The sequence below is a fragment of the Cryptotermes secundus genome, unplaced genomic scaffold, assembly GCF_002891405.2.
Source record: "Cryptotermes secundus unplaced genomic scaffold, Csec_1.0 scaffold205, whole genome shotgun sequence".
Classification (NCBI taxonomy): domain Eukaryota; kingdom Metazoa; phylum Arthropoda; class Insecta; order Blattodea; family Kalotermitidae; genus Cryptotermes; species Cryptotermes secundus.
Window position 1 is genome coordinate 986,540 of NW_019731570.1, and position 27,004 is coordinate 1,013,543.

General features: G+C 36.5%; 1 protein-coding gene across 3 annotated transcripts in view; it reads left to right on the top strand.

Annotated features, from left to right (window-relative positions):
* The window catches only part of LOC111867096 (serine/threonine-protein phosphatase 4 regulatory subunit 4), an 80,483-nt gene that overhangs the window by 29,295 nt on the left and 24,184 nt on the right, over positions 1 to 27,004 (top strand). For all 3 annotated transcript variants that reach the window (XM_023856600.2, XM_023856599.2, XM_023856601.2), the window contains exons 5-14: positions 1,755 to 1,861; positions 3,710 to 3,939; positions 5,605 to 5,727; positions 7,101 to 7,207; positions 10,275 to 10,478; positions 12,144 to 12,299; positions 15,110 to 15,292; positions 16,696 to 16,801; positions 22,693 to 22,818; positions 26,137 to 26,345. In XM_023856600.2, coding sequence (XP_023712368.1) covers positions 1,755 to 1,861; positions 3,710 to 3,939; positions 5,605 to 5,727; positions 7,101 to 7,207; positions 10,275 to 10,478; positions 12,144 to 12,299; positions 15,110 to 15,292; positions 16,696 to 16,801; positions 22,693 to 22,818; positions 26,137 to 26,345 — 1,551 coding nt within the window. The remainder of the gene's footprint in view (positions 1 to 1,754; positions 1,862 to 3,709; positions 3,940 to 5,604; positions 5,728 to 7,100; positions 7,208 to 10,274; positions 10,479 to 12,143; positions 12,300 to 15,109; positions 15,293 to 16,695; positions 16,802 to 22,692; positions 22,819 to 26,136; positions 26,346 to 27,004) is intronic.

Here is a 27,004-nt window from a genome sequence, read left to right on the forward strand (position 1 = left end):
TCTTTAATGTTGCAAAGGAACAGTATTCCTTCTTTGGAACCCTATTAGTGATGTGGTGTGATTGTACATCTGTCTTCTGACTAAACTGCAGACATGAACTGTGTAATTTATTTGAAACTTGAGTTCTCCATAAGAGAACAATAAACAATCAGCGCTCTTATAAACGGTGATATACAGGCCCACATCTCTGCATACCAAAGAAGGTACATGTATATGCTTTGAGACATGCGAGACTAAACATAATCATCTTCATAACAATCCGCTGTGTTGCCTGTGTTGCCACATCTGCATAGAGCGTTCTTGTTTCCAAGAACTATATGAATTCTTGTAGGCTGACGACAAATTTGGGAATTTTATGCTTGGAATCAGTCTAAAATTTTTTACACATTTTATAAAGTCTCTGAATTATGATATCTGATTCTATATTCTTTCTAGAAAAAAACAGCGTTTATTTGGTGCGTTTATCACAACAATTGTAGAAATCACAGCAATTTTAGGAAATGATTACAGTTTTTATTGCTTTAATATTGCGGGTATTTAAATCAAATCCGTCCTGCTGCCGTTACCGGAATTTAAAGGGCCGTCACTTAAAGGTTAAAATGGACTTTTTAAAGGTGACCATGCTTAATGTCATGTGGATCTCTTTAAGTTACATAATTGTGTCTTATTGTCAAGCAACCATATTCTAAGGTTTCATCCAGAGACTTCAGAAGTTTGTGGAATTCAGTTTTTCTATCAACAATTTAATAGGATTAGAATTATAATAGAAAGCCAAGACTTTAGGAGACCTGTTCCAAGAACTGCACACATAATCTTTCATTTTCAAAACCGTTAACTGCCCTGCATTTGATTTTATGCATAAAATGAACACTGTGTGCCACCATGATGACAAATAATAACCATGTGCAAAAATAACTTTAGGTTTAAGATGAGATAAAGACAAGAATATTAAATTTTTGAGAACCAAGAGGAGAATGACAGTTTTCTGTACTAGACTAGTTTTTTTCACAGTAATTACAGTTTAAAACACTTTCCTCATTTCATAATGCACTAAAGTGTGCGGCCTATCCCTTTTGATATCAGATCTTTTTTCAGTGACAAATTTTCTAAATCATTGTATGTTAAGAAAGTTTATTTCTGGGGTCATGTCTTTTTTCACCATGGGACCATGGGCAGAAAGAGGGTGAGAGATAGACTTTGTTTACAAGTTGATTTGTACTGTCATAGCTGACAATTATGATTCTTATGGATTGGGTATCTGCTGTACAGCACAAAAGGAGTTATCTGAAAATTCACGAAATCAAGACTAAAGATCAGTGTTCAAATCAAGATCAAGATTTTTCATGATTTCACCATGAAAATTTAAGACTTGCTTATGCATAGTAAATAATAAACTATTGTGAGTTCAAGACTGAAAGATCAGTGTTCAAATCAAGAGAAAGATTTTTCATGATTCATTCTTGAAAATGTGAAACTTGTTTATGTATAGTAAATATTAAAATATTATTCAGTAGGATAGTCATAGTAAATCAATTTATTATTTTAGAACAGTTCACTTTAAGAAAAATCAGTCAGCGTTTTCACTGGTCTTCAATATTGGCAGTTGATCCTAAGCACCTTAATTTGTTGCTTATTACTTTTGATGCTGTATAAGCAATTTGCACATTTTTGACTAACATTTCTTTCTTTTTAATTATATGAGGAATAGGACTCTTGTTACTGATATGATCTGGTGCATTTCGTTGTTCTTCCAGATTTTGCCAGTAGCCATTGCCAAAGGTCAAATTGCTCAGCCTGTATCTACTCGTCTCACAGCCTGCAAATTACTTGGGAAAATAGCAACAAAATTTGAACCCTATATGTGAGTATGTAGCAGCAACAACATGGACTGGCAATTTCCAGTTAATTTTTTAGCCTCCTTTTTCATTTTTAAGAAATATAAATGCTGACTGTGCATCTTTCTATCCTCCCCTGTTATCTGAGCCCATTTCAATGGTGTACTTAGGCCGTGCCATAGCTCAAACGGTTAGTCACTGGCTTCCCACCATGGTGGCCCGGGTTCGATCCAGGGTCTCGTCAAGTGGGATTTGTGGTGGACAAAGTGGCGCTGGGGCAGGTTTTCTCCGAGTACTTTGGTTCCCCTGCCAATCTTCATTCCACCAATTGCTCCACCTATCATCTGGGGCTGGTACAAGGCCAGAAGTGGCCACAGTACAGGGACTTAGTCCCACCCCAGTAGCAATAAAAATAATGGTGTACTTTATAAAACCCTCCCTTCAGTCTGTATGTCTATACGTGTATCCCCCTATCGTTACTAGGGAACAGCTCAGTAAAAGCATTACTGCAGCAATGAATACACATGCAACAATAGAAGAATTGTTGGACATGTTGCTTTCTGTGCAATCTGTGTTGTATCAAAGGAAAGTAGGTGATTAGTTCATCTCAGAATTTCTTGTTTTAATTTCAGATAACAGACTTAAATCTGATGTTTCAACACTCTTAAAGTTTTCATCTCAGCCACCACACAGCTCCTTGTTCAGTGGTAGTATTGTATTTTATTGCCATTGTGGGGGAGAGACAACTTGTAGGCATCCCAGTCACATTCAGTGGTAGTAAATTTTACTTTTGCTAATCATCCTTTGATTTTACACTATATAATCTGAGCTATTTACAGTGTTTTAAATGAACCAAAAGGAAAATGAAATATATGTATGTGCATGTGTATATGTGAGAGGTGGAGTGAGAGATCACAGATTTTGTTTGATGTAAAGTCCAATCACTATCAGAATGATTCTCAAACATTACAGTGAACCCTTTTAATAACAGAATCAGAAACATTTTTGATATGTCATTTTCACATCAGCCATTTCTCATATGCATGAACATTTCCACTTTTGTGTGTCATCTCTTCTCAGAGACTTTCCCACTGTCTCACATATTTTCTGTTTGAAGTTATTCCAGCCTAGCCCTGTTCCATCCATGCCTCCTTTCACCAAGTTTTATCAGCTTTTTCCTTACTGTCCAATTGTTCGATTTTCCCTCCACATATAGACTTGCTCTTGGTATTTTATCCTTTTCCAGTCCTTTGGTCTGTGGGTTCATTGTTACTAGGAGCCATAATACAATGTTTTCTGAAACCTCAGGGACCACATAAACACTCTCTTGGGATTCACTGGAAGAGATAGATGATGGTGGATGCTTTTATGGCAGTATTGTTATTGCAAAAAACGAGTAAGTGACATGAGTTCTGGTGCCCTGTTTGTTTTATAAAATATATGTTATTGTCTTCCAGTTTCATAGGCAAGTTACTTCGTTACACCAGTTTTGTTCTTTTCAGATTGGCGTATGAAGTTTTAGTTCTGATGATAACCTAAGCGATGTGCATGTTGGAGGGAGTGGAAGAAACATGTAAATGAGAACTTATCAAGGAGTTTTAGACGGGTGTTCATTATTATTTTTCAGTGTAGGAGTTTTTGGAATGATTAAGTTTTGGAACCAGTACTATAATATACTATATGTTTTGTTTAGTAATTTTTTCATTGTGATTAGCTCCAAAATTCATCTTCAGCTGAAAATGGATGAATGTGTAATAAAGGCTTGAAGTGAGGTAGGATGAAATGGGGCACAATCTTGCTTCATTTTGCTAGGTTCTCAAATTTGAACACTGTTATGTCTTTTTTCACTTTTCATATTTAATGCTCTCTTACAGGCTGAAGAAGGAAGTACTACCACTGATACATTCACTGTGTCAGGATGTGAACTATGAAGTCCGTGCTTGCATCTGTTCACAGTTGCATTATGTTGCTAGAAGTCTGGATGCGGAGACAGTGAAGCCAGCTTTATTGCCATCATTAGTGGAACTAGCAAGTGATGAAGAAAGTCACGTACGACTTGAAGCTGTGGAAACTATTGTCAATATGCTTCCTACTTTACAGGCAGGTTGGTGTCTTATTTTTAAGCCTTTGCATATCATGAATCAATTAAATCAAGTCAGCATACTTGAGTTAAACCTGTCACAACAGAAGAGATTGTCTCTTTGTTAATCAGTTAGTACAACATATCCATCAATAGATGGCATCAAATGTAACATACAGGTATGTAGAGGAAAGAACAGGCTTTCAGATAATCTGCACATGTGGGAATTCTGAAGCTTGTCTGAGGAAGTATTGTGGGTGCTTCTGTTGAATGTTATTTACCTGTAAACAGCCTTGGTATTTCTAGCTGGTAGATCTATGTTGGGGCTTGACAATCAAAGGGTTACATTCATTTTGTAATCTTGTCATGCATTCCTATGTTTCTCAAAACTCTTTGGCTCTGTGACCCGTGTTGTCATGACAAATGATTGAATCCAATACCAAAACAAAAGAAAATCTCCAACACAACGGCAACATAATGTATAATAGAACAGTTGCTTTTGCTTAAAATTTATGTCAGATGAAAGAAATTAAATTGTGCTGAACTAGTGAGCATGTTACATAACACGTTAGGAGTCATGGATTTCACTTTCAGATTTTGTTTTCTTTTGCAACAGAGGAGACCAAAACTGACTCCTGTCTAATGGATAGTAGGCTACATTATCAGTCTTCAGTAAATATATAAATGAGATAATAATTTAAGGTTGATCCTGAAATTTAGTAGAACCAGGTTAGCATAGTCAGTATAGTGACTGGCTATGGGCTGGGTGACTGAGGGCTTGGAGTTTGAGTCCTGGAAGGGTCAAGAATTTTCACTTCCTGATCTTGTCCATACTGGCTCTGGGGCTCACCCAACCTCCTATTCAGTGGGTGCTAAAGACTAGGGCTAGGGTAAAGTAGTTGAGGTGTGAAGCTGAACACTCAGCTGGTGAGCTCAGTAATGATGTCAACAACACAGGAACAGGTTCAGTGTGTGTTGTAGCTAGCAGAGTTATAATCTCTTATGGCTGTCCAGCGTTGTTTTAGAATGAAATGTGGATGTCAGCCTCCTACATGGAAAACCATTCAGTTCTGGGACAACAAAATGTGGACTACAGGTAGTCGGTTGCATGTAAAATCTCCTGGAAAGACACGGACCTCTGAACAAAGTGTTAGTCACATTAGAGAGGTATTCCAGTGAAGTCCATGCAAATCAATTCATGCTGCTAGCTTGAAGTTACAAATTCCATGTTCAGCAGTGCAAAATCTACTATACGAAAGGCCCTGCCTAAGAGTATACAAGATTCAAATGAGTCATACACTAAAACCGAGTGACCAAGTACCACGTACAAACTTTGCTGTGGAGATGCTAGAAAGAATTGACACATCACTTGATTTCCTCCCCATTTCAGATTTTACTCTGTTCAGTGCTCAAATATACCATCTCCCAGTAAAATGCAAAATATAGATTTTATTTAACATTTAACATTATTTGTTTAACATCAGATATGCATCTGTGAATTTCGTGTGTTACGTCACATTGACAACTCCTAATAGTATGTAATTATTGTAACCAGTCCCCAGCTAAAATCTAACCAGACATATTCTGTATGCAGGTCAAATGTGTTAACATTATGCTATCCTTCTCTTTCATTTATTCTCGTAGTCTCCAAATGAGTCAGTATTTTACTAATATTATAATTCTGCCTAGATTCAGTGAAGTTTACAATTGTTCCTCTGGTGAAGAAAATGTGTGAACAGTCTTTGAGAGCAGAAGATTCAGTGATGGTGAAGATATCGGAGCAATTTGGAAAACTCTGTCTCGGTTTAGAAAGTGAGTATTATATTTTTTATACAGATATGCTGAAGACTTGAGTTCACTAGTTTATGCACACTGACAGGTGGTTATGTGTTTATTTCTTGGTTAAACTTCAGAAAACCCATCACTTTAATTTTCCTTCAGATGGGCAAAAGCTTTGTTCATGTATTAGGTGGAATTACCTCTTGGAAATATTCAGATTGGTAATATGTTAACGAAATTGAATTTATTTTCTTTACATCTAATAAAAGAAAGTTACTAGAACATGTACCATATTTTACAGTGTACAAGACATACTCGTTTTCTTTGCAAATATTGTCTAAAATCGCTATGCATTTTGGGTGGTATGGCAGATTTTCCCCTAAAGTTTTCCATCAAAGTTCTGTGTGCTTCTTATAGACCAGAATATCCAATAATTTATGTAGTCCCATACTCTTATATTTCCTTATAAAATTTCACCGTCTTACACCAGAACACCTCAATCGTTCAGTGAAACAGTTATCTTACCAAATCTAATTATCATTTACATATATGCATTGTTTTTCATGAAAAGTGAAATAGCTGTCACTACTGGCTGAACATTGACAGTTCAGGTTTTCTGTGTATGATAATTCATTGCTTTGTTATAGTTGTCACCTAACAAAAGAAACTGACAATTAAGTAAATGGATGAAAGTACAACTGTGCATACAGTATATGATGTTTATTGTTGATGTGTTAATTTGATGTGCTAAAGAAGCTCAAATTTAAGATTTATTGGATTTTTGGACTTTGTCCATTGTCCAGTATTCTAAAAACTAGAGAACACGATGTTTCAGAAACTGGATCTCTTTCTGTCTTCAGGTGAGAAGGGAATTGCCTATTCTGTTGGGTCCCTTAGAAGGAGCTAACCTGAGTCACTTTCTCTAGTTTTTACAATACTAGATGATGGATGAAGTCCAGAAAGCCAGTACTTCTATAAGTGTTCCACTCTGATTCGAAAATACAGAAGCCTTAATATCCACTAGAGTCTGAAACATGTATATTTGAGTTACAGGGCATTAATTTTTGGCCTCCCCATTGATATTTTAGTATATGAAATATTTTCTGTATCAGTGATGCCCATGAGAACAGTACTTACTCTAATATCAACTGCAGGAGTTCACTTGTACCCAAGTAATTTTAGCTTCTTGTGGGTTCAGTCCAATGCTATTGTTCAGTGTGTAGCCCAATTTTGTACATGGCTAGCTATCTGTCTTTTTGTTCAACTCTGTTTTGACATCAAGGTAACTTTGTAGTCTAGTCATTGTTATTTCATCCATTTTTTTATGAAATTTCTAAGAACAAGGAATTGACTTGTTAAATATAGCCTGTTGCAGTACAGAATAACTGATTAATGGTTTGTTGCAGAGCTGCTTACACCACAGGAGAAAGCATGGATGTTGCGACACTACCAGAAAATGGCTGAGTTGGGACTGCCTCAGGTGATGAAGACAAATGTACCTGACTATGCCATGGTAAGGCACTTAAGTGAGAATTTCTGTGCATGAATTTTGAATGAAGTATACAACTTTAATTGTTTCATATTGACCATGGCACATCTGCTTTGCAGAAGATCAGTATTTTGATTCTGAGGTCTCCATCTGGAAATTAATGAACCTTATTCATGATTTTCGTTTTCATAACAGAAGAAGAGGATGGCTTATTATTCTGAAGCCAATGTTTCAGTGTTGTATATGAAATTCTTTGTGATGTTTAGTAATTTGAAAACCTCATTATCAGAGGGAAATTCTATTCCAGTAAATTGCATTAGATATCAGGAATATATTATTATAACAACAAATTCATAAAATGAGTTCTGTTAAAATGTGTGTGACATATCACACAAATATACTAAAGTCTGTCTACCCTGTGAACAATGGTATGTTGTACCTTGTGTAGGTAATATTACAGAAGAAAAGTCCTGTGTTAGTATGTTTGAATTTCCAGCTGGTGTATGAATTCATTCATTCATTCATTCATTCATTTATTTATAGTTCCAAAAAAATCCATAGAGGCATCTGCCTCAGATATAGAACAAGTCAATAATACAATATAACATATAAATATACATACATAATCAGATAGTCATCATTGTCAAAATTTAAATAAGTTGCTGGAAGTTTGTTGAATATAGAATCTAGTAACTCTCCAATGATGACGTCAGTGACATAATGGTCTGTGTCACTATATTGTGATGATCCACCTTCATTTCCATAGAGTATGGCATGTATAATTGCATGAGGGTAGGGTTTGCATGGTCTCTGTATTAGTCTGATGATAAGTAATAGGAAGTGGTGGGTTATTCTGTGGTGGTATGATTGATCTTCAACCAGACATGTCCCAATTTTTCAAGCACATACCTCCAGAACAGTTTTTTCATTATTCCAGGTTTTATTATTCTTGTTATTCTCCTGATTTTGCCTGGAAATACGTTTGCTTCCTCTTCACATTGCCATCTTCGTAAATTTAAATAACACCTAAAAATTCCTGATGATGGTATGTTAGTACAGTAATTTACTTCCTGGACATTATCCATATTGTAATGGCCAGAGTCTACGATACCAGAGTGTGACAAACATAAAAGCTGAAACCGTTGAGTCATAATCTAAAAAGGGCAGCTACAGGTACTGTAAAATCAACGATAAGTCTATCAACCTTTAAAATCTTAGATAAGACAAAGTTTCAATTCAGGTCAATTCTTAATTCATTTATGTGCTGAGCTTGAGAGCCAATAGCCAAATACAGAGTCAGCACAAATACAAACATAAGCAGCAGTAAGACAACACAGGACAGAATGAACGGAAAGAAAAAAAATAAAAAAAAAATAATGGGGAATATTTAATGCCACTGAAGACATTTATTAAGAACAAAGGATCAAGGTGGTTATGTCTGATATACAGTGTCTGTAATTTTAATTTTTCCAATATAATGTCATAATGGTATTCCACACCTTGAAAAAAATCTGTATATAATTTTAAATTTTTACCTTACCTCATGGGAAATATGAATGCCATTAACTTTCCTTTTCATGCTAAATACAGAAAAGCTTAAATAATTAACCCTTCCGCGCGGTCATTTAAATTCCGCGGCCGTCTCTCCGGCGGTAATATATTCAGCCGTCCATTTAAATTTTGCTCGAAAATGATTTATTCATCATTGTTCTTAAAATATATGAGATAGGAACATGAAACTTTCACTAAAATGATCTTAAAAGGTGGTTTTATAACCTTACCTTATAATATGAGCGCCCTGTATCTCGGCAATGGAAGCAGGTTGTTTAGTATTTGAGCAGTGAATGGTACGCCTTGAAGGATGAAACTTTCACTAAAATGATCTTAAAAGATGGTTTTATAACCTTGCCTTATAATATGAACGCCCGGTATCTCGGCAATGCAAGCAGGTGACGCCTTGAAGCATTCGTCTAAACACAGCGCTGGCTCACATTCCCACACCAATACTGCGTATCTTTCCTTTGGCTCTTTTTTTAACCACACTTCTGTGCGGCCTTGCCTTCTTCCCCNTGGCTGGTATATAGTGAACGAAAGCAGAGCTTAGCTGCTCAAAAATAATATTTATGGTCATCCCTCGAAACGACCACCAAGGTCAGTACGATAAAATGGCGTCAACTGGAGCGATAATACATGAAGGAATGAGTTCTTTTCCCTCCCCCACACACATCCGTATCGTCTCAGGGGGTGACCACAGTGTTCTGCCTTAAGTTGTGGCGTTTTTCTAAGAACTGGGCCTTTGTACTGTGCGAAATCAATGGATCTCGCAAGAATAAATGTATGGACATCCCTCTTCTAAGAATTCCAATTGAGTGTGTTAGTGTGGCCAGCTCAGGGCAATATGATATTATAAACACAGCACATATCATGTCTCTGCTGTTTATAACTTCATAGCAAAGAAAAACACGATATTCATAACAGTAGAACCGCTCGCAATAGCCACAGGAACTTTGCTGCAAGACAGGCATATGTAATGATGACTTAGCGCTCTTAAACTCATGTGTCATTAAATACAGTTCTCCTGACAACAGGCCAGCGAAAAATGTAACAATCTACAGCAAAACCATCAATTATTATGGGCGTTATAACATAGGTGTGCAGCTGGACGAAACATACACATCGAACCCCCCCAGACGATTTAAATACCTGACGAAACATACACGTCAGACCACGCTGAACGGTTAAGAATGGTTCACAGACAGTTTGTTGCATGTAAAGCAGTCATTCATGGGGTACAGAAAGACTTGAGTTTTAAGGTATTACTGTTGGATTAACAAATAGAACATNTACTTTAGCAGCACAAAACTATCTGAGATCTGAGGTTCTCACAGCAGTAACTATGAAAAACAATGTAGCGTAGTACACTCGCGAGACCACAGAGTTCACGTGACCCCTACTTCCTGTTGCGCCATCCACGTCACAAAAATATATATATATATATATATTTGCGTGTAGGAACTAATTGTCGTTTAGAGAATATTGGCAAAGTCAGAGGATACATTGAGTATTTATAATCACTGTTTTACAATTATAGATGCCAGATGTGGTACCAGCCAACACTGACAACCACATTGCATGCAGACATAATTGTGCTTACAACTTCCCAGCCATCACCGCGTTTTGTGGTACAGCTGGAAAAATGGATAACTTCAGTCAACAACTGTACTCCACATTCCGAGATCTTGCATGTGATCCATATTTCATGATTCGGCATACAGTTGCCTGTGGCTTGTATGAGGTAATGGCTTCTTTGACCTTTAACCTGACAATATTCTCATTGAATCTCACAGATGTAGTAGCCCAGGTAATGGAAGTGAGCAATATAAGATATTTTAGAACCTTCTAGCAAAAATGTTCAATGATCTCTGAACAGTAGTGATGTATTTATACATGCTTTGATTTCTCAGATTCTGCATGACATATCTATGTTACTGTTGATAGGAAATATGAAGACATAATTTATTGTTAAGGAAACAGAAATATATATATATATATATTATATTGTATGTGGTTGATTTTCTTTTTGTAAAAGTATATCAAGGACAAACATAAGAACAACAACAGTAACAACAGTGACAGTGACAACAACAGCAGCAGCAGTGATAATTACAGTGATAATTCAAATTTCTTTATTAGAATTCTTGCCAACAGCAGAAGCCTGTAACAGGCAGTTATTAAAAATAAATATAAACTGCCATAAAATAATCACAATATACTTAAATGAAAGCAATAAACTAAATAGGTTCATGCACGGAGAATATATCCTTTAGAGAAAAATGTTGCTCTTAAAAATATAAAAAAATTACAAATTTTGTTTGTAGTATTGGAACATCTAACTGAAAGATTTAATCTTTAAAGCATTATTTACAGTAAAAATGGAAAGATCCCTAATTAATTTAGTAGGTATATGAAGACACAGCATTCAAAATGGAGTGCAGCTATAGTTTTTTAAAGAACTCATTGTTTAATTACATATTTGTGTATGTTAAATTTGTAATATGTAATCTTAAAATTTCAAACCATCACTGTGTTTGTTATTGTTGACTAATTAAACAATATTATATTTCAGCATCCCGTTGTATTGAGACATTATCCTACTTTACTAACGTATCCATCAATAATACAACTTTAAAGAGACATTAGGAATATGTTGTTCTCTAAAATTGCATTTTAATACTATGACACTTAAAATGCCTGTAGGCTATTATGTTAGCATATAAATTTACACATTAAAAGTGTATGTCCACATGCCTCAAGTTATCTTGGTTTTATGTAATTTATCTTCACAACATGTTTCGGCCTCATTGGGCCATCATCGGGTGAACTCTATCCTCAAGTGAGACCACTGCACTGTGTTTGTTTCCCATGCTTCTCTTGTGCACATCGTTATTTACTTCATGCTAGTTGCTAAATTCCATTTTTATCCAGCTATTTTGCGGTTGTTATCACTGTAACATATTGCAGAAAGAGGTGGAGACACATGTTGAGCGGTGATGGCTTTCAAATGGGTTGGGTTGTTTGCATGTGTATGTGGAGAGCAAAAGCAATTGTCTGAAAATTCTTAAAGTTTGAAATTGAAAAATGATTGATTAAATCAATATTTTCTCAATTTGATCTTGAAAGTTTAAGGGCTGCCGTGACTAGTAAATACGTAATGCTGTTATTTTGAGTATCATAACCAGAAATAAAAATGTGACAGTAGTATTCAATGTGACTGCTTCCATGTTTATGTAGTTCTTTGACTGGTAGACTATGATAGATTTGTATCTTTTAAAATGAAAGTGTTGGTAAAATTTTGTTTGATATACACTTATTGTAAAAAGAAAAATATTTGTTCTTACTCATGTTTTTTCATCAGTCTCTCCAGTAAATTCATATTGTAATGAATGAATACTGTTTGCAGATTGCAGGGATATTAGGATCAGCCAGCTCAGTGTTGAAACCTGAGCTGATAACATTGCTGAAGGATGATGCAGAAGTGTTACAAGGGTTGGTGCCTCACTTGGGACAAACACTGTTACTGCTTTCTAAGGCAGGCACCTTTTCACCAGATTTTATGGTGAGCACTTGAGTTTGTATGGTTGTTAATGAATACAAGCTGTTGTCTTTCCTGCTGGTGCAGGGTATTGAGGTTAGTGTTAACAAGTTCTATCATTGTAATGTCAAGATATGAATTTTCTTTTGTTTGGCAGTTTTATCCTTTCCAGTCCAGTTTTAGTTGCTGATAGAATTATCGATGAAAGATTCAAAAATTGACTTTGTTTAAGAAATTGATTCTTTTAAGATAGAAAAAAATAATAAAATATACTGAAACTTGGTCCAGAGCATGGTCACCAACATAATAAACAAAAGTCAGGACTTGTAGCCCAACAAACCTTTACTTGGAAAGTTTCTCTGGTTTAATGAAACCCATATGTCCGATATCTGACATAAAACCAGCTGATTCTATAAAAGGAAACTATATTTGCAAATGGCTCTGTACTTCATTGTGACTGGTGCACCACTGGCTGCAAGGCGCATGTGAATTTTGCCAATGAATCTGTATGTCTGATGGCCTGCAACATTTGTAATGAAGGGAAGTTATAAACTTTGTGGACCACTTGACTGCATCATGTTTCATAACCAGCAGTGTTGTTCATGCATGGAAATTTTTTATGATTTGTCAGCAGTGGGCAGTAATTATCAACTCCATTACACATTTGATCTCAGTTACAATTAGTGAGCAGTGTGTTCTGTCATGGTGTCGTGTACTTTAGATCATTGTTTATTTTTGTATGACACCCATGTGAAGTATGGATCTGCTAGAAAGTGGCAGTGAAAATTTTGATGTAAATTCAGTGATGAAATAGTTCCCAGCAGGCAAACAGTTCACAGTTTAGTGAATAAATGTAGATCAACGGGATTCTTAACAGACAAGAATAAAAAACATCAGTGCCAAGTGCATACTGAGGGAAGGTTAGATGACATAGGGGCCAGACTTGAACATACACCTAGAAAGTCACTGAAACACAAGAGACTGGAGTATCAGAGTCTAATGCAAGAAGGGCAACATAGTTGCTGAAGCTTAGACCCTATAGAACAACAGTAATCCACTCTTTGCAGCGGCGTGATCGAGCTAGCACAGTTCACTTTAGCGGTTGGTTTCTACAGTCTGTCATGAAAGGTGAGATCTATCCTCATTTGACGTTCTTTTCTGATGAAGCGTTTCACTTGCAGGGATACATAAATATGCAGAATAATTGCTACTGGAATTCACAGAATCCACATCTCACCCATGCAGTCCTGCTCCCTCCAGTGAAAGTTGGTTTTTGGTGTGCTGTAAGTGCAAGAAGGATTGTTGTGCCTGTGTTTTTAACAAAACAATTAATTGTGAAAGACATGTACATTCTTTGGAAATTCTTTCCAGAGTTAACTGCCCACACTACACGTATGTCTATGCAGGCTTTGTCTGATGTCTTCAGGGACAGAATTAGCAGCAGTGATATTTGGCCAGCCTGTTCACCTGATCTTACTCCTTGTGATTTTTTTCCTGGGGTTGTTCGAAGGACAGAGTTTACAGCAGTAACCCCCAAATGGAAGACCAAAAAAATATTCATAGTGAAATTGTAAATGTTCCTGCAGAACAGTTTCAAAGGGTAAATCAGGACATCTTTTGCTGGTGCAAAGAATATCTACATGTAGAGGAACATTTTCAACACCTTCTGTGATCTGTGTTTAGCAACTGCTTCATTCCGATTGTTATCGGCCAGCAGGCATATTGATTCATTGGCGGAATTCTTATAGCCTCGCAGCTGGTGGTGCATTGGTCACCATGAAGTGCAGAGCCATGAACTGGTCAGCAGAGGTAAGAACCTCCCTGTATTTCAAGTTAAAATGACATTGTGACTTGAGTTCTATATCTGGTATATGGAAATTTGTCATAACAAAGACAGTGGTGATGACAACAATATAAACAACAACAGTGATAACAGTAGTTGGTGGCGGTGTTTTTGTTTTGTGATTTAATAGGGCACATGTTCGACAGTCCTTGCCCCATGGCTATCTTCAATGCATTGTTTGTCCCCTTTTTGTGCTTTAGCCATATAGAAGTCTGGCTTCAAATGAAGCACAGTACTTTGCTTAATGGAAACTTCATGTAGCCACTGATTTCATGAAATAGGTTCTCAGGTAATGACATTTTGATTCAGCTGCAACCTTAGAGTCACACAGAACATGCAAGGCAGCTTTCAGAATTACTGTTTTCACACAGACTTGAATGTTGTGGCCATTTTTACATTAGGAGGGAAGCAAATGAAGATAGTGTGTGAACCAAAAGTGTTTTGTAACATATGAGTGTTTCCCACTTCATCTTCCTGAGTTGTAGAAACTGTGAAAAGTGTGTGACTCTGAGTTCCTGTCACAGCATAATTTTTCTGTGGCTTATAATGTAATGCACATACTACATTCAGTCACCATGTGAGTTATTTCTGTTTATGTTGTGTACTGGGACTTCTTCCTCAGGAGTAAACATGGCCAAATGGTTAAGCTCATTCATCTGGACCAGTTACTGGGATTAATCCTGAACACATCTTTAATTTCATGCTTCCCATTCATCTCTGGGTCATTTTGGTCCAGGACTAAAAACTGTACAACTTAGTTTCATCTTTTACAAAACAGGTATTCCATTTAGTTGGGATACTCTCTCGAGGTAATTCTTTGAACAAGTTCTTTCTGATTTTTTCTGTATTGTGTATTCTGTATTGTTGGCATGTGTGATGGTTTTTCAGACTGACAAAATATGTATGTCTACTTACTTTTTCAGGGGTTCCTGAGAGCATGGATATTTATAGTGCTGAGTGTATATCTAATGAAACAGTTACATCATTATAGGACAACACAGTGTTGAACATTGGACGAGCTCTCATCAAGTGTGAGGCAGAGATCAGCATGACTACCAACTGGAGGCTTCATGCAGAGATACTTGGTCAGTTGGAGTATTTGCCTCACTGCATGCCATCAGATTTCATCTATAGCCACTTCATTCCAATTATTTTCCACCGTATACATGCTGCTGTAAGTACAATACCATTAGTGAAAAGAAGTACCTTATGAATTTATCATGTGATTTGTCACCATGTGTCACATGTTCCCTTCATAAACCTAATTTGCTGAAGAAGGGCACTGAGAATTATGAAAATATGATGGGGAATACAGCCACAAATACAAATCCTAATGGTCATAAACACTTTGCTGTTTCTATTAATGTGGTCTGCGTAATGTTGCTTATTGTCTGATAATTTCAGTCCCTGTTGGGCTACCATTTAATTAGTGCAAATTAATTTTTAAATATATCTTGTTATATATTTATAAGGCAAAAAATTCCAATTAAAGTTGTTACGTGGAGAGAATTAGTAAATGCAGTTTTTCTGTTTTCTGATTACTCTCTCATATTGAAATGTTTTGTCTATTATGTTCAAAGAGGTGTAAGCTCTAAGGAAGCACAGAAACATCAGATTTTTTGTTTTGGAATATGTTCAGATCCCAGGTTTGCATGTAACAGGTATTTCTAGCTCCACAGAATTTGTGCATCTTTACTTATTTCTCTTTATTGATGTAAATTTTAACCCTTCCAATGTTGCAGGCATGGATCAATGCCAGATTGTTTCTAGTAGTATCATTCCATTAGGCATGAGCAAATGGTCTTTTGTACACATATATTTCTGTCTTATATGCAACTTATTATCTAGTCACCCTTCTTCTTCACTTCATGTTTTGGCCACATACGACCATCATCAGGTGTTGTCTGTCTTCATAAAATTGTTGCAGTGTATGTAAAACATTTGTATCATGTGTCAACGCAATAATATGAAAATAAATTAACCTTGAATTAGAACTAATTAACATCTTAATGTTTTTCATTGTTGTTGTCTTCCATTCATTTAAAAGATATTTGCTTAAGTATTTCTCATTGTGGATTTATTCAATTTCCCTTTCAGCATGGTTCTTAGGCGTGTTATTTGTGCAGTTCGTAAGGATATTGATGTAGTGTTATTATCAGTTTTGTTATGTATGCAGTATTGGATGTAGATTTTTCCATGCTGCTAGACTATTTATTCTGTTAAGTGGTTTGTGTTCTAGCAGTGTAGGAAAACCTGTGTTGTTAAGTGGTTTGTGTGTGGATAATATATACATACACAAACCACTTGACAGCATAACTAGTTCACATGCAATATATAATTTTGACATACAATGCAACAGTTTTAGCAAGATATTCAACCTCTAATGATGGCTGTATGCAGATGAAACATGTAGTGGGGAAGAAGGGTGAGTAGATAATAAGTTGCATTTAAGGCAGAAATATATGTGTACAAAACATATTAATGCAACAGGATGCTTAAATATAATATTATGAGTAAATGATTTAAACATTTATTATTATTATGAATTGTAACAACAGTTTTTATTATTTCTAATAGCGTCCTGTCCCATGTCGCATGGCAGCTGCAAGAACTATGCTGGTATTTTTGCGTTACAATGTGAAAGAGACCCAGAAAAATGCAATCCGAGCACGTATTGATACAGGTTAGTTTGTATGAACAGTTCTTTATTTACAATCCTTTATACTAGCTTCGGTTCTTATTACACAAGCGTGAAGTTTTATTTTCAGCTATTTATTTTCTTCGGTTTAATTTCTTATGAAAATAAGCCTACAGTGAAATGTTATTCCCACCCTTGGAGGCTCATTCTTTGACTGTGACTCCCTGTTTGGTATATTTACAGCCAACTCCATTTCTGACTTTGGAGGTCATTGTAGCATATTCAAGAAACTTGATAGGTTAGTTAAAATGTGCATGCATGAGTATAATAGCTTTTATATATCCATTTGTTTGATGCATGTCAAATTCACAGTGGGCTAAGACAAGGAGATGCTTTAACCCCACTGCTTTTTTAACTCCACCATGCAATTTGCCACAAGGAAAGTCCAAGAGAAATGGGAAATGTTATGACTGAATTGCTTGTATCAGATAGTTGTATATGCTGATTGTGTTAATTAGTTCATTATGAATACAAAAGCTGTTACAGAAATGTGCTAGCTAAGAAGTTTGGCTAAAACTGAATACAGATTAAACTAAATAAATGAGCATGTCACAATTAAGTTCAGTTGGTTTCATTTATTGAAGTGTCTGGCAACAGTGAAAGCAGCTGGAAGCAATTGCTAAAGATGGTGACTTTAATACAGAAACTGTGAGCAGATATGGACAAACAAGAAGAAAAATTACAGAGTCATAACACTAAAAATTAAATAACTTAAATGAACCATAAATATTATTACAAATGTTATTAACATCGTTAATAATATCAGTTAAAAATACCCTTTGCATAATGGCAAACCTAAAAAGTTGATTTGTCTCAGTTGACCTAATTGGTACATGTTCTCTTAACAGCCTTAGTAAATTAATGAAAAACAAAGTTTGCTTTTAAAGATGCTAATGAGAAATGAAGCACCAAGGAGTAGCTGCTTAAACTGGAATGTTGAAGGATTCAGTCTAATCAATAAGTCTTCATATATATTATCTCAAGTGCCAAGAAGAAATCTGTAATATAAGGCTAAATATGTTCTTGAATTCTTTCAAGTTCAGATGAGTCAGTTGATGTGACAAAGTTCCAGGCAATAGATTGTATTCAAGTTTAGATTAGACTAAAATGATATACGAAATCACAAGACTGCCAGTAGTAGAAAAGGAAAATAATAATGTAACTAATCAAACCTGACATTTATAACTTTGTGAAAAAAAAATGTAACCAACATGGCTTGGGAAATAAAGTCTACTGTCTAACAAGATTCCAAGATCTTCTGTATACTGGGAGCCAGCTAAAGTTTGTTACCTTATTTGTATTTGTGGTTCATACTGTTAGTTTTATGAGTAAATGAAATAACTGTAGTTGTATCAGTATGTAATTTCGTACTGTATCCACATATTATTTCTGAACGGTGTCTATGTCACTGTAAAAGCATACAATTATCAACGTTCCTGATACTACAGTATACCTTAAGATCATCTGCAGGCAGGCGATAATTCTAATATTGCTAATAAAAATATTTAATAGCAAGGGTCCTAAAGTGGATCGTTGTGGAACACTGGACTTCACAGTATAAGAAGGTGAAAGGGTATCAAAGATCTTGAGCCATGTATATTGGTTGAGCAGCTGTGAAACCAATTAACATAACTGGGGGAAAAATTCAGAACTGCTGAGTTTACAAAGAACCAGAGAATGGGGAATGATGCAAAAGCAAAACATAAATCAAAATAAACTGAATCAGGTTAACTGTGAGTACTACTTGAGTGTGAAACAATGTTAACAAAAGTAACCAAAATGGTCAAAGTGGAACGAAGTTTACAGAAACCATACTGAGAAGGATTAAGCTAATGTTGATGGAATTAACATAAATAATCATGGATGATAAATCAAAAAAGAAGCTGTGGATAAACTGTTAAGTAAAGAGATAGTTATATAGTTATTAACCATGGTGCAGCATTTTTTTTTTTTAAACTGGATCAGCAGCAGCCTGGTTAAAAAAGGATGGGAATGGCACACTGGTTACACTAAGGTTAAGAATATAAGTTAGCGAGGTAGTAAATATATGAGAGCATCCTTTAATGATAAGAGATGGAACTTCATCATTGCCAACCACTTGAAAATTTTAAGATGCTATATAAACTTACTGACTTCAGCAGCAGAAATAGATGATGTAGCTAACAAGACTGATGTAACAGAATGAGAAGATGTAATGGTCAGAGAAGTTATATTACAGATGGATTTAAACTGATTAGCAGAAGCATCTGCAAAGTTTTTGGAATCTGTAACTGTATTATCGCAGACTTCCAAAGAAACGAAACAGTTTTCTTTTGTTTTAACATATTCAGGACCAGAGGGGCGAATTGGCCCTCTACGTTTCTATAGCATTGCGGACTGGGCGGGCCAATTGGCCCTTTTCTGACGCGTTATGTTGCAACCGACTATATCTCGCTGTGTGGCCATGTTGCATCATAACTACTGCGTAGTTGACCTCGGGAATGTTTGCTAGCTTAGCCAGTAACATGATCACGCTCATTTCCTGTCACACCCTAAAGAAAAAACAACCGGTCCGCAATGTGTTAAAGTTAGGAACATATTTCCAGTAATGACTGGGTAGAGTTTTAAACCTGCAGTCATCAAACTTTAACCAGCACTGTCCATAAAACTTAACAGTAATTAAGAAAAGTTTATGAAAGTATGAAAAAGTGATATAATGCAATTTGGTTGAATTTTATTATAGTGATGAAAATAGTGACCCTTATTATTAATGAAATATTTCAAAATGCTGGAATACCAGCCTGGGAACTTTAATTTCTTAGTATATATATATATAGGTATAAGGAATGTCTTAATTTAAGGCATCAGTAACAACTGAAGTCAGCTGGTTAACTGCAACATCAGCAGAGGATTGGTCATACTCACAACACCAGTTATAGCAAGATAAATTTTGGAAAAGCACAGCATAATCACCACAAGTATAATTACAAAATAAACAGGAAATGCGCAGAGATCCTGCACATTTCCTTCAGGAAATTGAAATACTGGTTATTGTTTTTTTATTTGTGTTAGGTGGAAAGTAATGATTACTGACAAGTACATTTAAACTGTCAAGAATAGGAATCAAAGGACCACATGGCATTGTATCACAGAAGAGAGAATCCTTCATGTTGTGACTGCAAAAAAAAAAAATCTGTTACATCCCAGTAAGGCAAATGATTTTTAATCCTCAGTGTAAATTCTGTCATAAAAATTGGTACATTTGGTATGAAGGCTCCTAGCATTTTGATAAATATCAATGTGATCAGAAGCACTTTCACTGGACATGATGGGTTGATTTAAATTTGCAGCAACACCAGGGCCTGACATAACAAATTAAGAACTTATTCTGCCAAATGTTTCACTGGTACCAACAGGACTGATAGTATTAGTGTTGATGGGCGTAGAAACATCAACAGAGGGAGCTCCATTGTTAATAAGTTCAGCAGGGTTACTGGAGGAGTACACTTGGGCAAGTGTAAGTTTGCTGTAAAAGGGAGAAATAGACAACCAGTAAAGATAAAAAGGTAAAGTTGTCCCTGTGCTTAACTAATTAAGCACTGTGTCATGAAGGCGTATCAGGAGTGGATTAGGCCAGACAATGGTGCTGTTAGTGAGAGTATACTCATCTTCCAAAATCAAGACATGGAAAGATGAATATGCATTAAATTTTGTTGTAAGTCTGATGTAAGTCAATTTATTTAGTCTTAATTGCCCCTTCTGAGGCTTCTCCATGCTGAAGAAAATACTTGGATCTAAGAGAGATGAAGCGAATAAGCAATTTAGGGTGTTATATATCAAGGAACTTTGTAATGTATATATGACATGCAGATAGTATTCTTAGGATAGGGAAATAAAAGACGTTATAAAGGGGTCATGTTTCTTAGGTAAGGGAGGTCATAAATGCTTACAGAATATCAGAGATTAGGAACATTAGGTAATTGTCGCTTGGAATACCAAGACCAAGGCCAGGGTACTACCAGTGTTAAGATGGAGCTTAGGGAACTCAGTCTCCTGGGATATAGTGCTGTGTAGTCCAATGAAGCTGCTGCAGCTTGGTTTCTTGCTTGGCATATTCATTAACCCTGAAGATGGAGGCAACATTTTCCTCTGAAATGTCTGCTAACTTTCAACAGACTGCTAGGCATTATATCCCAGAAGATAGAACCCTTCATAACCACTGCTGTGACAACTTTAAATCCTACTTAGGGAAAAAGGCTGTGATTAAAATGTGTGGCTCAGGACCATGTCCAGTTGTGGGTTTTCACTGCTGAACCTGTTTGTTCTATGACTGGAGCCTTCATGAATTAGTTATGATGATAGTTGCTTCTTGGGTATGATGTCTGCAGTGGGGTAGAAGTTTATTTATGTTCCTCTGGAATGTCAGTGAAAATTCTACCAGACTTTTTAACACTGTCCACTTAATCCAACTGTCTGTCACAGATTCCACAACTCCAACAACTGATCTCAGTCTTCACTTTATTCCACTTGCAACTCTTTGGTATGGACCACCATAGAAAAACACTGTTTCCAGTAGTTCCTCTGTTGCATGTTGATTTGTTGCTGTGGAGAGATTTATTTGTTTGTGATTATGACCTAGTAACATGTCTACCCCCTGCAATATGTAACATGTGCAACTTTTGGAAGTGATCGATTCTTAGATTATTTAATGGTACATTTTAACTCAGATGTTGTTAACATCAAATGAAATGTGCAGATGATCATGAATGCTGAGTATGAGAGGGTTTAGAAGCAAATATTATTGAAATGTTTGCAGGTTCCTTCCTGCCATTTCTAGGTGAATGCAAGGGTATTAGCATGAGATAGGCCATTACAACTTCCTTTAAAGTCCTTTCCGTTCACTATACATTATCATCATCCTGTCATCTTATTCAGATATTAAGTAACTTATGCAGGTCACATGCTGTCAGCAAAACAGAAGACAAATAATTATCTATGTAATGGTCTTCTGGTTATGATAATAGTCTGTCATCCACCATCAGGCTCTGAAGATGGAGGCAGTATGTGCCTCTGAAATACTGGTCTTCACCTGCCAGGCTACATGCTGTCATAACCCAGAGGACCACAATATTAAACTCACTGCCATGAAAACATCAGATCTCATAAAAGAAGTCATTCTGTAGAAAAAAGTTAAAAAAATTAAAATGTTGACCTAGCATTTGAAAGTACATTGGAAATTTTACCAGCAGGTGACAGATATTTATCAACTGCCTTGTTTCAAGTTAGTTTAGAAATTAGTTTAGCCTTGTTTTCAAAGCTCATAAATAAACTTCTAATATCTTCTTGCTAATCTGCACCCTTCCATTCGTTTCCATTAACTTTTCCCTTTAGGAACTTTGCACTGTGGGCAAGAATATATACTGTTATCTTTTATCAGTGTCAGTGGGACCTTTCTCTGGAAGTGTTCCTTATATTTTCAACCTTACTGAATTTTCCTGGGAAAACTGGTCTTTCAGGGGCCTTTCACACTGAATATGAGAGTCTCAGAACTGGATGGATACAGTGCTAATGTTTTTTTTTTCCCTTCAAATTTTCTATCCCTCTCCTCTTACAAAGTCAGAACTTTGTACCTGGCAATTTCCTTGGTTGAGATCCCACCTGAGGTTGCAGATTCCCTCTCGCCCATAACCTTCACCTTCACTATCATCTTGTCAGGGGAGGCAAACTGGGAATCCTACATTGTCTGTGCTCCCAGCTAAAATGGAAATTTATTCCTTCACCATTGCCAGGCAAGAGAATACCTGGAAGCATAAGCTATAACAACAGTAACAGGATTATCCATGAATGATATAATGCTTTTTAATTTTCACCATATATTTCTTCTGTGCTGGTTCTAGACCTACGTAACAATGACAGCTGCTACAAGCGCTTGCTGTATGTGAAGATGTGTGCCACTGCCATGGATTTATTCTCTAAACATTACTTCAAGGAATACTTCTTCATGCCTCTCATTGACCTTGCAGGTAAGCCTTTGTGGCAAAAAAAATAATAGTACTGTATCATACTACAGCTGGTTGTTATCATCCATTTTCTTGATTGACAAATCCTGTTAATTGCACAACCAACTCCCCATTTCTGAGAGTTAATAATTAACTGGTTAATTCCATTGAACAAAGTCTTATCAAGAAGCAGTCCCTTTTTTCAATAGTATCTTTCCATATTCAAGTGGTCTTTTCCCTTCAGATTTTCCAGTGAACATCTGTGTGACTTTCTCATTTCTCCCATGCATACTATATGTTCGTTCTTCCAGTTAATAATGCATTTAAATTTATGGTTTTCAGAAATACACTATAGAATTTTGAGTAGCATGTATGTCATATGATATCAGGTACATACTGCTGATCATAAACATCATGTAAATTCTGAAATATATTAATCTCATATTATGAATTCTGTTATGTGCGACTGATAAGACACAGTCTAGCAGAAGCTTGCAACCTAACTTTTATGAGTTCTTCTGCTTCAACATGTTTCATTTACATGCTTAGCACCAGAGTTGCCACCTTCAAGCAGCAAATTGTTCTTATACACAGGTACACATGTAGTAATAAAGTACATATCAGAGCAGCTAGTGCTGACACTGCCCTGAATTTTCTGTATTTTTCTGCATTCCTATGAGATCCAACTTTCTGTTTCCAATATTGTGTTTCAGCATATTTCTGTTTCCAGACCGCAACCATGCAGAAATTGTTTTTATTAAGCAGTGCAAGAACGACTTTTCCAGTTTGAGATGAGGTGAAGGTGAGAATTTGAAAAAAAAAAATGAGAATCAAGATGAAAATGAGAATTTTCTTTAGTAGACTTATTTGTTTACTGTGATAATATATGACACCAACCACTTTTATGTAGTGAACTAAAGTGTGCTACCTAACTTCACTAGTCATATCCTGGCATTAGATTTCAGCATAGTAATTATACCAGTCTTACTGTAACTGCAGCACACATGAAGTCTTCTTTCCACAGCTGCACTCATGCAACTCACGTAACTCGTTGCCATCTCTTCTCCGTTATCTTCGACTGCTGTCTCAAAGATACTCTCTCAATTATATCTCAGCTGGTCTGGGTTCCTCATTATGTAGCCTTGGGGTAGCTCCAACAGAAAACACTGTTTCTATAATAGCTGAACAGTACTTCAATTGTTGCTTGCTCTTTTGTTGCCATGGGAATCTGTTGTTGCATAGCAATGAACGTCTACTCTGGCTCTGCTACTCCGGCTTTCAGACATCATTTCACAATATCCTTACCATTATTCTACAAAGATGTCCAGTTGGCTTCAAGGATGTAAGAGGCCCTGTTCTTGAGTCTTCATATGTAATCCATTTTCCATGCAGTCTCTTAATCAGGAATCTTCTCTGAGGGCTGTGGTATTTTGACAGATCTGCTGTGTATTCTGGTTAATATATTGTTTAATTAAAATGTATATTTGATCTCGTTAGGTTTAGTTGCATTTTATGTGATTTGTATCATGATTGACATGTCTGGAGATCTGGCAGAACATGAATGTTGTAGAAAGGTAAGAAGGTAAAGGTAAAGTTGTCCCTGTGCTTAACTAATTAATCAGTGTAGGGAGAAGTGGATGTATAGATCCACGTTTTCTTGACCTCTGCACTAGCTGGAGGTGAGTGGTCAGCTTCACGCCTCTACTGCTTTACCCCCAGGGAAATAGCCCTCCTCGGTACCCACTGGATAGGAGGCTGGGTGGGCCCCAGAGCCAGTCTGGATGACGTGGAGTAGAGAAAATTCTTGACCCTACCAGTACTCCTTAACTCCCACCCCTCAGTCATCCAGTCCGTAGCCAGTTGCTATGCCAACTATGCTATCCTAGCTCCCTGAACATTGTAGATGATTTCATAATTTACTACATTGTGTGTTCAAGTTCTAAGGTCTCCGATTTTTTTTCTCACACAATAATCATACAAAAAATTTGAAACCTCTGTCACTTTTCAACGTAATCTCCCTGCAGCCGTACACATTTTTCACAACGTCAACGCCATGATTCCATGGCCGCTGCGAACGCTTCTGTAGGAGTCTGTTTTGACCACTGGAAAATTGCTGATGCAATAGCGGATTGAAAAATGGCAACCATGTCTCATCCATTGTCAGAGTTGATGAAAAGAAAGTCCTATTCATGCCTTCATCACATGTCAACATCGCCTGGCAAATTGCCATGTGTGCAGCCTTGTGGTCATCCGCCAGAATTCGTGGCACCCACGTGGAGGACACTTTCCGCATTCACAGGTCTTTATGCAGGATTTTATGCACAGATCCCACGGAAATGCCAACTTTGGAGGTGATGTTTTCCACACTCAATCGGTGATCCTCCAAAACAACTTTCTCAACTCGCTTGACCATGTTGTCAGAACGGCTGGTGCGAGGCCGAGATTGTTTTGGTTCATTGTCACACGACGTTCGGCCTTCTTTGAGCTGTCGTGCCTACGAACGCACATTTTTCACATTCATGACACCATCACCACACGTCTCACTCAACTGGCCATGAATTTCAATGGGTGTCGCACCACGCAAGTGGAGAAAACAACTGATTACTCGCTGTTCTTGTAACGAAAACGTCGCCATTTTAAGTATCAAAAACACTCCTCACTCTCGCTGCTACCACTAGAGTTCTGTGTGCCATAGAGTGCTGCCATCTCTGTCACGCATTCACAAAGAGTGCACACGTATTTTAAACTAAACCGCATCTGTCTGTCTGCTCCCAGTCCTGAGAAAAAAATCGCAGACCTTAGAACTTGAACGCCCCTCGTATTTACTACTATGGTGTAGTAATTTTTATCTTCCACACACATGAATTTTTAATGTTATGTGCTACATATACGTGTACATGGTTGCTGGCTTTCACCACAAATTGAAAAAATATTTGTAAATAGATTAGGTGTGCCAAAATCTAGGGATGTAATGATGGAACTACCATAGTCATTTGGAGCTAGGTCAAAATGGATGACTCCCATTGCGTTGTGATATTGGAAATGTAGTGAACCACACCTACAGACTCAAATGGAACATACTTTCAAAATGTAATTTGCTTGCATGTGATACAGATTTTTGCACACTGAACTTGATAGGTTTTAAAGACACTGGACCTCCTGAATCTTGAAGTTACTTGCTTTGGTACTTAGCAATCAAAGATTCATCATACATTCAAAAAACTTACAATTATGCATCACATATAAATGCTTCACTTGAGGTATAATGTCATATCTAATTCATATGTATGTTGTTTTAAAAAGAGTTCCTACTTTTGAGTTTTAGTGCTTGGAACTTTGCAGATGATCAGGTTCCCAATATTCGACTGACAGTGGTCATGATGTTCCCAAAGCTGAAGTCTATGCTATGTCTACCAGGAGATCACAAACTGTTGACATCATTGGAAGCACATATTCGCAACCTGTCAATCAATGAAAAGGATCGAGATGTGAAAGCACAGTTAAACCTCACCATAGAAGCCTTGGATGCTATAGAAGTTCAAGTGGAAGTGGTAAGATCCAGAATATGAGAACATAAATTTCCGACCATCCAGTCAGTAGCAAAGGATCTGTATGTTATGTAAAAGGTTACAATTTGATCCATGAGATAGATTAGTGTGTCCATTTCATGGAATACAGTTTGCATGTAGCAAATAATAGTTTATGTGCAGTGTATATTATTTTCTGGACATCAAACAAGGAAGGTCCTTTAGTTGGGCACTGGGTTAAGAGTGCTTCCCAATAACGAAAAATAGCCTTTTGTAATATAATGAACCATTTATGAGAAAGTGGTAAGCAGGAGTTATGTCTTATGAATGCTGTAAGTATGAATATTTCTGTCATTGAATATTTGTTGTATCATGCCTTCTACAGTAGGTTTTTATTTTTATCAGTATGGCTATGATAGATGTCCCTCCAGTGGTTTAAAGGTGTACAACTGTGATGTAAACAGTGATATAATATGGCCAAAATTCAGAGTCCTTAATAGTTGTTGTGTGACAGTGTATATTGTTTAGTATACAATGATGATTTTTTATTCTTCAAATCATTCATTTTGTCACAGAAATAAAATGGTTGTACATGTGTCATTGTATTTGAAATTACTGTCTTCATAGGAAATATAGTCCTTAGTGTGCCCTTCTCTATTGGAGGTGATGTATCAAAGCTGAAA